General features: G+C 32.4%; 2 protein-coding genes across 4 annotated transcripts in view; both read left to right on the forward strand.

The window, feature by feature from the left end:
* Positions 1-14,975, forward strand: part of LOC143195091 (synaptotagmin-15) — a 345,027-nt gene that overhangs the window by 109,383 nt on the left and 220,669 nt on the right. The gene's annotated exons all lie outside the window — the stretch shown is intronic.
* LOC143195049 (uncharacterized) overlaps positions 1-14,975 on the forward strand; it is an 87,160-nt gene that overhangs the window by 27,598 nt on the left and 44,587 nt on the right. For both annotated transcript variants that reach the window (XM_076401904.1, XM_076401912.1), the window contains exons 2-7: positions 7,207-7,433; positions 7,494-7,983; positions 11,167-11,751; positions 12,723-12,868; positions 12,930-13,305; positions 13,368-14,047. In XM_076401904.1, coding sequence (XP_076258019.1) covers positions 7,319-7,433; positions 7,494-7,983; positions 11,167-11,751; positions 12,723-12,868; positions 12,930-13,305; positions 13,368-14,047 — 2,392 coding nt within the window. In that variant the 5' untranslated portion in view covers positions 7,207-7,318. The remainder of the gene's footprint in view (positions 1-7,206; positions 7,434-7,493; positions 7,984-11,166; positions 11,752-12,722; positions 12,869-12,929; positions 13,306-13,367; positions 14,048-14,975) is intronic.

Genomic DNA, 14,975 nt, shown 5'->3' on the forward strand with positions numbered 1-14,975 from the left:
AACGTGTACATCATATCATTCACGAATATTTGGATATGAGAAAACTCTGTATAAAGTTGGTGCCGCGCGAGCTCACTTTTGATCAAAATCAACGACAACAACCACGAGTTGATGATTCGGCGCAGTGTTTGAAGGTGATCAAGTGTAATAAACCCGAGTTTTTGTCTCGATATGTGACAATGGATGAAACATGGCTCCATCATTTCACTCCGAAGTCCAATTGGCAGTCATCCGAGTAAACTGTACACGATGAACCCACTCCAAAGCGTGGGAAAACGCAACAGACGGCTGGCATGATTATGGCGTCTGTATTTTGATATGCGCATGGAATAATTTTCCTTGACTAAATTGAAAAAGAAGGACCATCAACAGCGACTATTACATAGCGTTTTTGGACCGTTTAAAGGACTAAATCGCTGAAAAACGGCCGCATTTGAAGAAAAAAGAAAGTGCTGCTTCATCAAGACAATGCACCGTTGGTTGCAATCGAAAAGTTGGAGGGTCGCTATAATCAGTGTATCACCCTTGAAGGGAATTAAGTTGAATAAAAAAAACTGTAAAATATAAAAAACTAAATAACAAAAGATGTTCTTTACTATGGTAGTCCGGGGACTTTTCAATTGACCTGTTATAAACAATAAATCTAAAACAATAAAGTGATTTGAATAAACATTAAATCTTAATATTATACATATAATAATCCTAATATATGAATTTAGTGAACTCAGCTGAAAAAAGGTTTACTCTTAAATAATTTTGTAGATTTCGAAATATATTGTAACTTGATAACGTATCAGATTGAGAAATTGATTTAAATTGATAATATCGCTTTTTAAGAGAATTATTAAAAATCAAGGCTGGCTAGTTTTTTCTACATTATATTTATATAAAATTATTCTTGAAAATGAAGTAGTGGATAATAACGGACGTATTTAAAGAAACATATTTGTATAAGGATTGTATTTAATAAGATAAAAATTAACTACTAAGTATATAACAATTAAACATTATATCTGTAGTTTGACTGATATATTAATTAAAGAAGATATTTTTAATATGAACTTTTTAATACAATAAAATTTCAAGATCAAATATTCTGGAGGTGTTTTCTAATTAATATTTGATATAAAAAATTAATATATTTAAATCAAGTTATATACGATTACTTGGATTCTTCAAAAATCAATAAATAAAATATTTCAAATTTGGGTCATCCACACTTCATTTAACTGTTAAAAACAATTATACTTCGCTTCTGAATGCATTTAAACACCCACTGGCCTTATAATAATATACAGGTGGATACAATTAACATATGACATAGCGGTAAAAATAATTTTCAAACACATTCATCCGCCCGCGAAACCTAACCATAATTTCTTCATACCAGTAAATCAACGACGTTAATGAGAATTTAATGTTGATTTTGTCCGAAGTCTCGAAAGACCGAAGCCGAATCAATTATGCGCGAAAGAAATAAACAACAGAAACGCGAATCTTTCACAATTTTCAGACTAATATCCAAAAAACCAATGGCAGAAAATTGAAAACGTTGTCAACAACATGACTTTATATAACCGTGAAAATTGCTGAAGCTTTCTATGAATACCAGACGTTCTACTAACGTTTTAACGTCGTTAAAAATTATTTTACGCTATAATGTTGCAATTTTAAATTTAAATTTAATAAGTATTTAGTAATTTATATGTAGTATATATAAAAAGTTCGGGTATAATTAATTTGATATTATGTGGTTAGGATATGAAAGTAATTAAAATTCGAATGACGAACTGGATGGCTAGATGAACTATAAAAAAGCCAATACATGTTATCAACATTTATGACGTCAGCACATCGGAATGTTGTCTCATCAAATTTGAGTTTTTGAATTATTTTGACTCAACTTTTGATGAAACAAAAGGTATTTTATCAAACGTTATATTCATTCATTATTCGCGTCTTTCCATGAGTAAGTGAATGTTGCACTTCAAAGTGTCCATAATCCGTCTATACAGACACATTTATTTAATGAATTTTTCTTAATATTATTATGCATTTTAAAAATTGCATTCTTTTGGAAGTAGCGTCTGTTTTCCTTTGTATGTCTTTCGAGTTCATTCAAAACGAATGGGCTAGGGTCGACAATGCTTCCTTCCACATATCCAAACAGTTCTTCATACAATATTCTTCTTGACCAGCATGTCTTTTAGAACAATTCTTTGTTACCCTGAACGCTTTGTTAACCTTGATTTTTCCCTGAATGAATAACAATATATTGGCAATTAAGTATTAATAAAAATTATGAGCAAGAAAACCAAATCAAATGCTTTTATAACTTTTACCTTCTTCCATCAATTTTTGTTGTCTCTTTTTTTGTTACTGTCTTGCCAAGAGTGTCTCAATGAACCATTGTGAAATATCCAAGTTCCATCAAGATACACAAAGTCAAATAATTTATCTTCCTTGAGATACGTACGCCGTTGACAATTGAATTCTTTTTAATGCAATGTCTGTAAGTTTCATTAGACCTGTTTTATGGTTATCTTTACACCATTTAAATCCTATGCCCCGTAGGGGTGTACCATATCTCAAAAACTGCATGCCCCTAACTTTTTCATGTATACTTTCCAGAATAACAAATTTTTCTGAAATAATGTTATTAAATTATGTTTATATCGATAAAATAGTTTATTTACTCAGTGTTCTTATACATTTCTTTTATTTGATCTCGAACAGAGCCATCAGGATGATCAAAAGTCATCATCCACTTCGTATATAGACGGGTTTTCTTGGTTAAATCTAACATATTGTTCTTCATTTTGTTAGCGATGTTAATCACAGAATCCATACCAATATTTAGCGCAGCAGCAATATGCTAAAATATTTTCAACAAAATTGCAGCAACCTATAGTATTTAATATCATCAATATTTACCTCACCAATTGAATTTACGGGCAAAAGGGGTCCTCCGTTATCTAGTTCCTTTTCGAATAGTTTGTGACCGTGTCTGTCTATTGTTTTCGGCATTTTCACTGATTTAAAATTTATCAAAATGATGAAAGCGATAAAATAATGTTTGCCGGTTTATAATCTGAAATTGTTATAATTAATATTTTTTTCTGAAGATTTTGACAGGCTAGTTCGGTTTCACCTTCGAAAATATCAAACAGCACTGTGTCTCTTTTTAATTAAAATAAAATGAGAAGGAAAATATTGTTTGATTCTGAAACGAATTTACAAATTGCGGCAGGCAATACATTAAACATCTTAATAACGTATGGATAAAAAGACTTTGAATAGACTATTTGTTCGATTTTGTTTGTGTTTTTCTTAAACGATAGATATATTGTTGAAATTTTCTTCAAAAAATATCCTATCTGATTACAGTATTGAGAAATCAAAGTATGTAAACGAAATTCAGATAATATATATATATATATATATATATATATATATATATATATATAATATATGTATATATATATAATCAGACCTAGATCTCCTACGGTACAATGTTGAAATTTTAATTGTCAATTTTGTATTGGATGACTTATAAATAAAAAAATATTCACGGTTGTAATTAATTTGAATATGGACGAGACGGAAAATCTGAGGCACCCAAATAACAGCGCAAAATATGTTAATTCCACGTCTTTGTTTATTTGGTGTGTTAATAAAAATTTACATAAAAAAAGAAAAGAAGAAATCGCTATTCTGTTAGATGACGTCGTTTTGTTTAATTTGGAGTAATTACTCTTAATTCTCATCTTAACTGGAACAATATTTTCTGATTCGTCTAAACTAGAATATTTATAAGCGAGGATTAGAAAGTTCTTCCATAAATCACAGCAGCTTTTCTACGAATTATATGAAACGTAGAGACAAAATAAAATGAGTAATGATCAACGCTCTTTACATTAATTGTTATTACCGTAAACACAACGTACAGTAAAAGTCCCGCTACCATTTTGATTGCCTATAACTTTGCTCAAAGGAAAGATAAGTAAGTTTGGTTTCCACAAAAAGTTTTTTTGGTCCTTACATTTTTTTTTCATTACGATTGAAAAATTATATCGCCTAAATGGTGGCCGCGATTCGCTATGCAACTTTAGACTACTTTTGAGGTATTTTTCATAACATCCTGCAATATTCAAGGCTGATTTTTTTCAATTTCCTGAATATTGTCTTTAAGATGTTGAATAATTTGGGACTTATTCACATAAACCTTTAATTTTAAAAAACCCCATAGGAAAAAATCTGGTGTTGTTAAATCCGGAGATCTGCCTGGCCACAGTAAATTGCTACTTCGCGAAATTAGTCTTCGTGGAAAAAGTCATTCAATAATTGAATTATTGAACGAACTGTGTGTGCTGTGGCTCCATTTTGCAGAAACCATGGGTCCCCTAGTCCTTCCATTTCAGGCATAAGGAAATTTTGAATCATGTCTCGGTGCCGTTCAGCAGTAACAGTAACAGCAACACCTTAGTCATTTTCAAAAATTTAGGGACCAATGATGCTTCCAGCATGTGTACCACACCGTATAGTTGTGTTTAGCAGATGTAATGATGTTTCATGAATTAATTGAGGATTCTGTGTTCCCCGAAACCGACTGTTCGGTTTATTGACGTATCCACTGAGAAGAAAATGGTCTTCGTCGCTCATCATCAATTTAGACGAAGAATCTTCTATTTCACTAGACAGCCTTTGGATTGCATTACTGTACTCAACTCGTTGATCAAGATCTTTCGGTAGGAATTTTTGAACTAATTCAATTTTCAAATCTGTTTTCAAAATTTACATTAAACTGCGCGCAGAAACATGTAACTGGCAACCACGTCTCCGAATTGATATTTCTGGAGACGTCCGTTGTCTTCCAGAACGAAGCCTATCGGCTGTCGTACCGTACTGTCGAAAATTCCCACATAAACGGTAACTTATGGTTTAGTGAGGCACTGGATGATTAGGATATTGTTGATGCAATTTCCGCCGAGTGTCAATGATGAAGCGATTAACATATTTTCAATAAATATTGTCACTATTGATGCTTGTTCTTGTTGCGTATATTTATCTATAATAAAATTTGGATGTATACACAACATAATGGTTAAAGCAAAACTGAGTTAAACGTCAAATAACCAAGATGACGCGCAATCAAAATGGTAGCGGGACTTTTGCCGCACCTGTTAATAGATTCTGAATATTTGTATAAATAGGGTGTCCCAAAAATTGCAAGAAATAATTTAAGTGATAATTATAAAAAATTGCAAAAGAATTATACTTCGATGAACTGACACATACTGAAAAGTTGACCCTGTTAGTGAGGCTTCAACAAAAAGTAGGTTACAAATGTATCTGATGCGATTTAATACACAATCTGTTGTAAGTCCTTTAAAATTAATATATTGGCCTGATATAATTATATAATCCTTAAGTTTTTGTTAATATAACTATTGGTAAAATTGTTCAATATTTAGCATGTAATTTCTTAAATGTTAATTATATATTAGTCAAAATATTTTATGCCTCAATTATATAAAATATAACACTATGAGGCATATCCAAAAATATACAGATATCCAGAATAATGTGATTATCAGGGTCAGAGGGTTTTTGTCATATTGGTTCATAATGTCAATGAGTCTCAGAGTACTTTAGCAGTACGAAAACTGTAGTAATCATCTGCATCAACTATGAATCTCCCTCAGGAGTAAAATACAACCAATGAGGGAGTGAAGAAATGATGAACAAGTGGAAAAAGGAGCTGTACAAGACTTGATCAAAACAAAAAATGTTCATTCTACAGTGCAGTCGTGCATTGAGAGCGATGGTGGCTATGTAGAAAAGTAATTTCCAGGTACACATTATACAAATTGGTGTGGTCTAGTTACCATCAATCTTCTTATTTCCTGTGCGTCGTCCAGCAGCTATATTGTTTCCATTGCAGTGATTTACTACCCTTTTTTCATTTAAGGCGAGATCTTGGTTAGTTTGTATATCTATTTGATTTCAAGGTCATCGTACATTACCTCGTTGGTTACTTAGGGACAGCAATAGGTAATAAATCAATATATGATGATACTATAGCAGTATTTTAAATGAATTTAATGAATTTTTAACACTTACAAAATTTTAGTAGGCTTAATTTTTAAACATACCTGGTATATATTAATTATTTTATTATTGTTATTATTCCTATCGTAGAGAACTTCTTGCTGTTGTAAATGAAAAATATTGTTTTGGTTAGTATTAGCTACATGTAGTTTGATTAGTATTTGCAAGTGATATAAGAGGTATGTTATATATCAATTGTTAAATTTCCTGTATAAAATAAGGAGTTTTCATCTAGTATTATTGAGTTATTCAATGTATTCGTGAACTTTATTTTGAAATAATAGAACGCTCAAAATTGTATGTTTGTTTAATTTGTAGAAATCTGATGCTGAAACCCATCAAATGCTGTTGTGGTGATGGTTTAAAGGATTTAAAAACGATGATGTGAATGTTAATGACAAAAAACGGCTTTGAAGGCCAAATAAATTCGAAGGCAATAAGTTGCAAAACTTATTGGAACCCAGTTCAAAATATCTTGATGGAAAGACAAAATCCTCTGGCACGATAACGCTAGGCCACACGTTGAAATAGTTGTGAATACATTCAGTTTACTTGCCAAACATGCCTTTTTATTACCACTTGTTTAGATCCATGCGATATGGCTTTGCTGACATACAGTACTACAAAAATTGGAAAGTGTTATAAAAACATGAAACATATTTTTATTAATACATATCCTTCCAATTCTTTTTAATAAAATCCTTTTATAATATATATATATATATATATATATATATATATATATATATATATATAGATATTAACTTTGAAAATATACTTATTTTTAGCTATTTATATAAACTAGCGTATGACAAATAAGTAGCTAATGTAATAACAGAAACAACATATAAGAAAACTCCTCAAATTGACAATCCATTCTTGTAGTGAAAATATGATTGAACAGATGGTGTACGCATCTATCAATAGGCAGATGGTGATATCGTTACAGCGGATCGTGATTTTCTAATTACGTGTCACGCGCGTTTAAATGCTATTAATTTTCTAATGCTGACCCGTTTTAAAAGTTGAAGAAAAACCCAAAAGAATCCTTTCATGTTTACGCGTTCTCATTTTTATGTGTCCTCTTTTTTTCAGGATATATAACGCAATTTTATGTTTCACATGAACTGGTTTGAAATATTTTATTATCAGTTGATAATATAATGTTGTAATATAAATCAGTTTGTTTATTAACCAATAAAGCAAAATGGCAATTTTTTATTTGTTGCTATTTCTGTGTACTTATCTGGTAAGTGCCGCAAGAGGTCCAGTATTGTGGAATCAACCGAAAAATAATCAACGATCGAGTTGGAATGATCAAGGTAATATAAATTACGCCAATTTTTGATGTTATTATAACCATATATTGTTTCCTATTTTAGTTAATAGTCCGTCCAACAATTGGTATAGAAATGACGCACCAATTTTGGCTCAGAGCGAAATAATAATGCCCGACTATATCAGGAAACAGAGTGGTTTTGCATTATATCCCGTTAATCAGCAGGAACAAGCCACTTTTGGTACTAAATTGAAACCGCAGAAAATCCGTCCGGAAAATTATAATTCTCAATCGGAAAAACCGTTCGGTGCTGATGGGAAACAGCAAAGAAGATCCGATTTCCCCGGAAATAAAGTTCCACCGAGGAAGTGGAATATCGGTTCTCCCTATCCCCCAGTAAATTATTATAATCTCAAGGATAAACAAAAAGTTCATCCCAATGAAGTATTGAAAGTTAAATCTCTGTCGCCGCAGAATTTCAGACAGGTTTTTAAAGCAGAACAAACGCCGATATCCATTAAAAATGCTCTGAACGGCAACAGCATCCATAAACCGTCAGTGCACAGAGAATATGCCTTATCGGCTATATCAAGGTAAGTTAAGAAAAACTCTAATAGTTTCCGAAATCAAATATCTACTTTGGCTAGATATAAGAGGGGAAATCAAATATAGACGGTAATTTTGTAAAATAAATGTATTTTTTATATATATGTTAAGTCTCCTTTTACCAACTATGGGTTTATCTGGACTGGGCCTAAAGTTTAACGTGGGCTCCGAACCACGGCCTTCAGCATTAAGCCTATCGACTGGCGAGTGACCATCTTTAGAAATCATCCCCGAAGATATCCGGTCTTACCCAGCCTGGTTACTAGCGTGACTGGGATAATTTTCATTATCGGATTTTACACTCTTGCCTAGAACATTCACAAATATTGAACAATTACAAACATAAATTTACGACCATGCCCCAGCAGGATCCGAACCCGCGGCTATCTCAACAGTAGGAGGACCGTCCCATCGCCTTTACCACTGTACCACCAAGCCGGCAAAATAAATGTATTGACCAATGGTATACACAAACTAAACATTTAACATTTTTCATTGTAGTCACCTCCGTACTCGACACAACTTTGCTTCCAATTTGGGAGTTTGAATATTCCTTCTTCATAAAAAGTTTGAGGGTGAACTTTCACTCAATTGCGTATATACTGCTCAACTTCTTCATTGCTTTCACATCCTTTTAATTCTTATGAGATTTCTTCAATCATTAACCAGCGATATCCTTCAATATGCTCTCGAACAGCATGGATGTAGCCATCTCTGAGACTTGCTTGTGAATCTATCCCTGAATCCTCTGACCCACATATACACTCTATTCTGAGAGAGTGTGGCATTCGCATACTATGCCTTCAAACGAGTGAATATTTCCGATGGTTTAATGCCTCCATAGACTAAAAACATTATGACGATGCGTTGTGCAACAGACGTTAGACAGCAGATGTATCTCGCGCTCAGTATGGCTGTACTGCGCACAGCGTGAGCACAGCTGCTACCCGCATCGGTTTCTCCCTCGTCATAAACTAAAAAATATTCGAGCATCGAATCATCTAGATCAGAATTACTTGCTAAGCTAAATAGTAAAATTACCGTTTGATATGATTCCCCCTCGTATTAAGCTTTTCAATCAATTTAGTTTAATAACAGATGTCTTTTAAACTATATAGTAACTGTATTATAATTTATAATAACATTACATTAGTCTGGACAACTTTATGAAGTAAATATTTTTGTGACTATCGCCTGATTACACGATTATTGCCCAAACGTCCATGATATAGACTGGAATGATCTCCAAAATGTTAGATACTCTAATATAATATATAATTTCAATATCGTCTTTGGTAGTGCCAGACTATGAGCATTTATGAGACGTTTCTTCAAATTCTAATAGACTATGTTGCACAGCAACTTCAATTTGCTTTTAGTGATTTTACACCCTGAGCTGCAGTGTTTGTGTCATGAATCCACAGGTTAGGGGTGATCTGTAAAGCTGTATGTCAACTTGTCTTCTTTTCTGGATATTATGTTTTGTTTCTTGATAAGAAATTTGATTCCCGTTAGTTGAAGAATCTAAAAAAAAACAACCTTGTGGAATCTAACAGACTACGTCAGTTATAGAAATATGTAGGGTTTAAAAGCAACAAATTTATTTGACTTTTTATTAAAACTATTTGATTTTAAAAGAAGGAAATAGCAACTTATATAATAATATGCCCAAATGACACTACCGAGTCAATTCTACACTGATACAAATAAAACCATTGTTTCTAGACATTTCCTTCATTACATTTTACAGCTTCATTATGTCTGATAATGGACTGATTATATTATGTATCAAGTTGACATGATTAAACCATTAAAAAAATGTGCGTTTGTTGAATATAATATATATGTTTATGTATGTGTATATAAAATTATTCATCATTCATCCAGACATATATGTCACTGTTTTTAATCTATACGGAATTTTACTCATAACATAATGAACTCATTGAAAATTGATGTGATGATGGAGTATCTGTTCCTGTCTGTGGAAATAGTCCTTGATACTTTTTCTACCTTTAAGTCCCAATGCAGATTGTCGTTGCAAATGTACCATGAAACATCAGCAACACCTTTCAGTACCTTGCTTTGTATGAAATTTCTATTTATTTGGCAAGTACAACCCCAAAGTAGAATATTATAAGTCTGTACAGGTTTTCAGACTTGTTGGTAAAGCAAAAACTTTTATATATACTGACAGGACTGAATATCTACCCAATAACCAGTACATTTTTTTGTACTTCAGCTCGAGTTTTTCACATTTTTTCTTACTATGTGGCTTCCACTCGAGTTTAACATCAACAGTTTTGCCAATATATTTGGATAAGTTTCCGTACGGGATTACTTACTGATTTATATATACTCACTTGTACTTGATTCTTTTATTGGTGAAATTATAAATTGATATAACTTGATTCATTTTAATGCACCTACACATTCCTGCATTGCATCTGCTTGTATCTTCCTGAAGTTAGAATAGAAATCTTCTTGTCTGTCTTTGAAGTATCGATTATTTATATATGGCTAAAGGTTATATAGTATATAAGACTAAAGTTATACATGATGAAGTTTTTCAAATAATTTGATATTCTTGGCTATAGTAATATTGACCGGTACGATGTTGTTTCATGAGGTGGCTTCCCTGGTGTAGGAATAATAGTTCCATCTTCAGCCATTTTCCACAATTGCGATAATCTTGTAGCCTGAATGAAACTTTTATTAGGCTGATAATCTTAATTAGCACTTTTTTGGAGGTTTCTTTAATATTTTCCTTATGACTAGTTAGGTCAGAACCAGCAGCTTCCCTTGCGCTATTTTTTTCCTTTGTGAACTTAAGTTGTGCAAATGCTCACAAATGGAATTTTCATCTTGTGTCGTCATCCACTGTATGGGGTTAAAACGTCCTTTCAAGGTGGATTGTTAACCTAACTATCCAAATATATCAAAACAAACTCAAACATTAAGTATAATATGTATAATGAACATGATATTCAAGTGAAAATAGAAGTTATTATAATACATGTAACATATATAACAATTATACAATTACAATGTATTAAAATAATAACAATAAGACTATTTATTATTTGCTTGCCCTTTGTAAATGTTTTAGAATTATTTAATTTTGGTGAGTTAAATATAGAATCAATCATAATAAATTGTTCTATTTTCAGTCCTAAATTGAATCAGTTCTCCCCTCAAAATCAAGGATATATTGTTTCGGCTCCTTCTCGCGTCTCGACTACAAGCCCTGTTGATTTTACCACAAACAAGTCGCCTATCTTCTTTGTAACCGACGGTTACAGGAACGTGTTGCATCAGGGAACTAACGAACCGGAAGCGATCAATCAAGACACCCAAAACAAACAAGAAAGCAAGACAGTCGAAATAGAGAATGCTCCAAATACAGTGAAGATAATTGATCATGGTCATACAGAAAGTGATCGGGATGATACGCTACACGAACCTCGCGATGATCATGATAATGAAAAAATCCAAACTGATGATAGAATCCAAAACGATGACGACAATGAGTCGGATGAAGAAGAACATGATGTTACTGATTCAAAGAAATCGCAACGTGAATCTAGCGAGGAAGAGTCTTCAAAGAGTGATGAAGAGGATGAAAGAGAGGATTCCAGAGAGCCTGATAATGAACACGCTGATCCAAAACATGTCCCCACTAGACCTATATATCCTGGTGAGGGAGTTTGGGCTAGGCAAAGGATAAGACATAGACCACATATAACTCAACATAGGTAAGAAGTTTTTTATTGTGAATTAGTATTTGGTAGAAATATTTTATAACGTTGCTATAAATTTCGATTTACTTTGGTGCTAGTTTGCCACGCTGCCAAAGGTCTTTAAATTATGTTTGTTTTCATTGTATCTATTTGGCAATATTGCAATGTTCTGAAGTCGTAAATTTTGAAGACGAGATTCGGCTTGATCTTTAAAAAAATAGATAATTTGATTTTAATAAATGCATTATTATTATGCAATTAAGTGAATATAGTAATATATAAAATATCAATGGAAAATAACATACATGCATTCGAATTAACGCTAATTTTGAAGGATTCATTAATACTTAGATTTCATGGATACTGAGTAGGGGAATTCAATCCTAATTCTTTTAGTATTATAAATTATTTCCATTCAATTAAAATTGCACGAGCCAGTTAGAATTCCGTTCAGGCCAATACAGCATATGTTTAAATATTGGGATTACAAATATACTCAACCTATATGTATACTATTATGTACCTATTAAATTTTATAAATAAATATATATATATATATATATATATATATATATATATATATATATATATATATATATATATATATATATTACAAAAACAACTTCTTCCATTACCATAGTTAACATGATAATTGTTACAATTATAACTATTTGAAATATTTTTGTTTGCTGAACTATGTAATATATGCTAAATATTTTTCTGTTAAGATTCAATATTTTATGAATATTTTCAGTGAATTCACTGACTACTTTCTGAAATTGGCAGTTACAAACATACATACGAAAACTGATTTTTATATATATTGATATAATAATTAAATTGTTTTGAATAAAGAATCCAGTTAAAACACAAATTGTAGGTTCATGAGTATGAGTATTCTTCTTTTGAAATACATTTTATGGCAATAGAGCATTGTCATAAAATACTTGCTCATATAACTTGAAAATATAAATTTTCTATTCTAGATTCATTCAACCACAGGTTGAGTATCAAACGAAACCGGATGGATATGAGGTTTTCTCGAATTTGGAACAATATTTCGATAAACAAAAGGAAAACATCGAGCAAAATTTCAATCGTGTACCAAAGAACACCCCAATTCTTGCACAAGGTAAATAAATAAGCGACACCATTATATAAGACGTGTTATTAATTATTACAAATAATTTTAGCTCAGATTAAACAACCAAATTCAGTAGTACCACTCGTCATATACGATCCATTCCAAGAGTTTCAACAACTTCAAAACCGTCAACCTATTCCGTATATTCAGCAACCTTATATTCAACAGCCGTATATCCAGAGGCCATCACACAGACCTGTTGACAATAATGTTGTTCAAGCTTCTCGCTCACAGCGTTACAGAGCACAGCCCGTTCAGCAGCAACCATCAGAGGAAGAAGCTGAAGAATTTGTGCCTGAACGTTTGTATACACAAGTAAGGAATAGTGAAGACGAAAAGCATTTACCACAAGATCCTGTAGAAGGTCCTCGATTGAAAGAGGTTATTAAGGACTCTAAAGTACACACGCTTTATTCCGAAGAAGGGTAAGTCTAATAACACACGTAATACCTCATATCCCAATATATTTATAAAATATGGTTTTCAGATACGAGGACAGTGCCTATGACCATGCCGGTCATGAAAAGAAGGCAGAACAAGATGAAGGAAAAGCGAAATTCGAGAAAGAGAAGGTGGACAGTAAAAAGAAAAAGAAATTTATTGAAAAACCCGTTGATAATCACGAAGGACAGTCAGTCAAGGTCATCGTAACCGAAAGTCCGAAGCCAAAATCGGACGACACCTCGCCATCAGACAACGATTACACGAAAAACAATAATAAATTCGGCGCGAACAAATTCAACAATTACATCACAGGCCCGGAAATCAAAACCGCTCATATAAAGGACAAAGATAATGGCGATGTTCAACTTGAGATTGAAAGTCAAGTTCAAGTCATTATGCAACCCAACAACAGCACCAAGGCTCATAAATATGTTCGGATTTATCCCAAGGTTCCGGCTGAGGTTTCTAATAAAGATGATGATCAAGCCGAATCGCACGTAATTGAACAAATAAACGAAATGACTTTAAAACAATTTAATAGCAACGAAAAAGCCGCTGCTGCTGACGAAAATGCTCCTAAGGAACGAAGAAAAAGGGCTTCTGAACCTTGGTTTGAAGATGTCGATATTGATACGGAGTTTATTGATAGGATCAACCATACATTTGAAGGTCCAAGAAAGGAAGTTGTTGATACGCAAAAATTTCCGTATTATAAAAGCAAAGGTAAGCTAAAAAGTCTGTTTGAATGGCAAGAACGTGAATGACAGCAATTTTCAATAAAAAATAATTAATTTTTCTCACATAATCTCGCGTGATTTCAACATATTTGGTTTCTCCAACGTCAGTATTCTTTCCCGGAAGTCACTCTGGAAGGTTGCGAAAATATCCATCTGACAGCAAACAATATTTTTGTCACTTTGAAGACAATCGGAAGTCTGAGGATCATAAATCAGGCGAATAGAGCGGATGGTGAATTGAACCTCAAATAAGATCAATTTTTTTTCTCATTGTCAATATACCTTTATGGGCAGGTGTGTTGTCCTGGTGAAAGGTTTTTTGAAAGACTGAAAAAGTTTAAGAAAACACACTCATGTTATTTCTTTGTAAAATACATTTCATAATCTTTGTTCTGATATCAGCACAGCCTCAGCTATTACACTGATCTTTAGTTGCCTATCATCCAAAACGATATCATGCACCTGATCCTTTTCAGTGGTTTCCTATATGAAGAACGTCCATGTTTTACCATCTTTAACGGTTAACACGGAATGATTAATATTCGCTTTTTAGTAAAAGGAAGAATTTTATAACGGCACGATATTCAATTCATCAGGATTTATTCCTTTTATCCAAAAACATAAGAATTCCCACCTACCAACAAGCTACTTGGAAGGACAAATTAAAATTGTTTATACGAAATAATGACAAATAAAAATTGCTGTTTGGAACGTCATCGCCATATTAGACCGAGAACCTTTCGCCATACCCTCGTATCTTAAAAATTCTTATTTTACGTTAATTTAATTTTTTTTTGAGTTTTTCTCAGGATAATGAGAATAATGACCAGATAAAATTATTGTCTCTACTGGTCATGAGGAATTTAATAACTTTATGTGTAAATTAGAGTGATGAAAAGTAGTAAAACTAAACT

This window comes from Rhynchophorus ferrugineus, unplaced genomic scaffold (assembly GCF_030347505.1).
Source record: "Rhynchophorus ferrugineus isolate W39M unplaced genomic scaffold, kcgeb_rfMv2 rfM1, whole genome shotgun sequence".
Lineage (NCBI taxonomy): Eukaryota > Metazoa > Arthropoda > Insecta > Coleoptera > Curculionidae > Rhynchophorus > Rhynchophorus ferrugineus.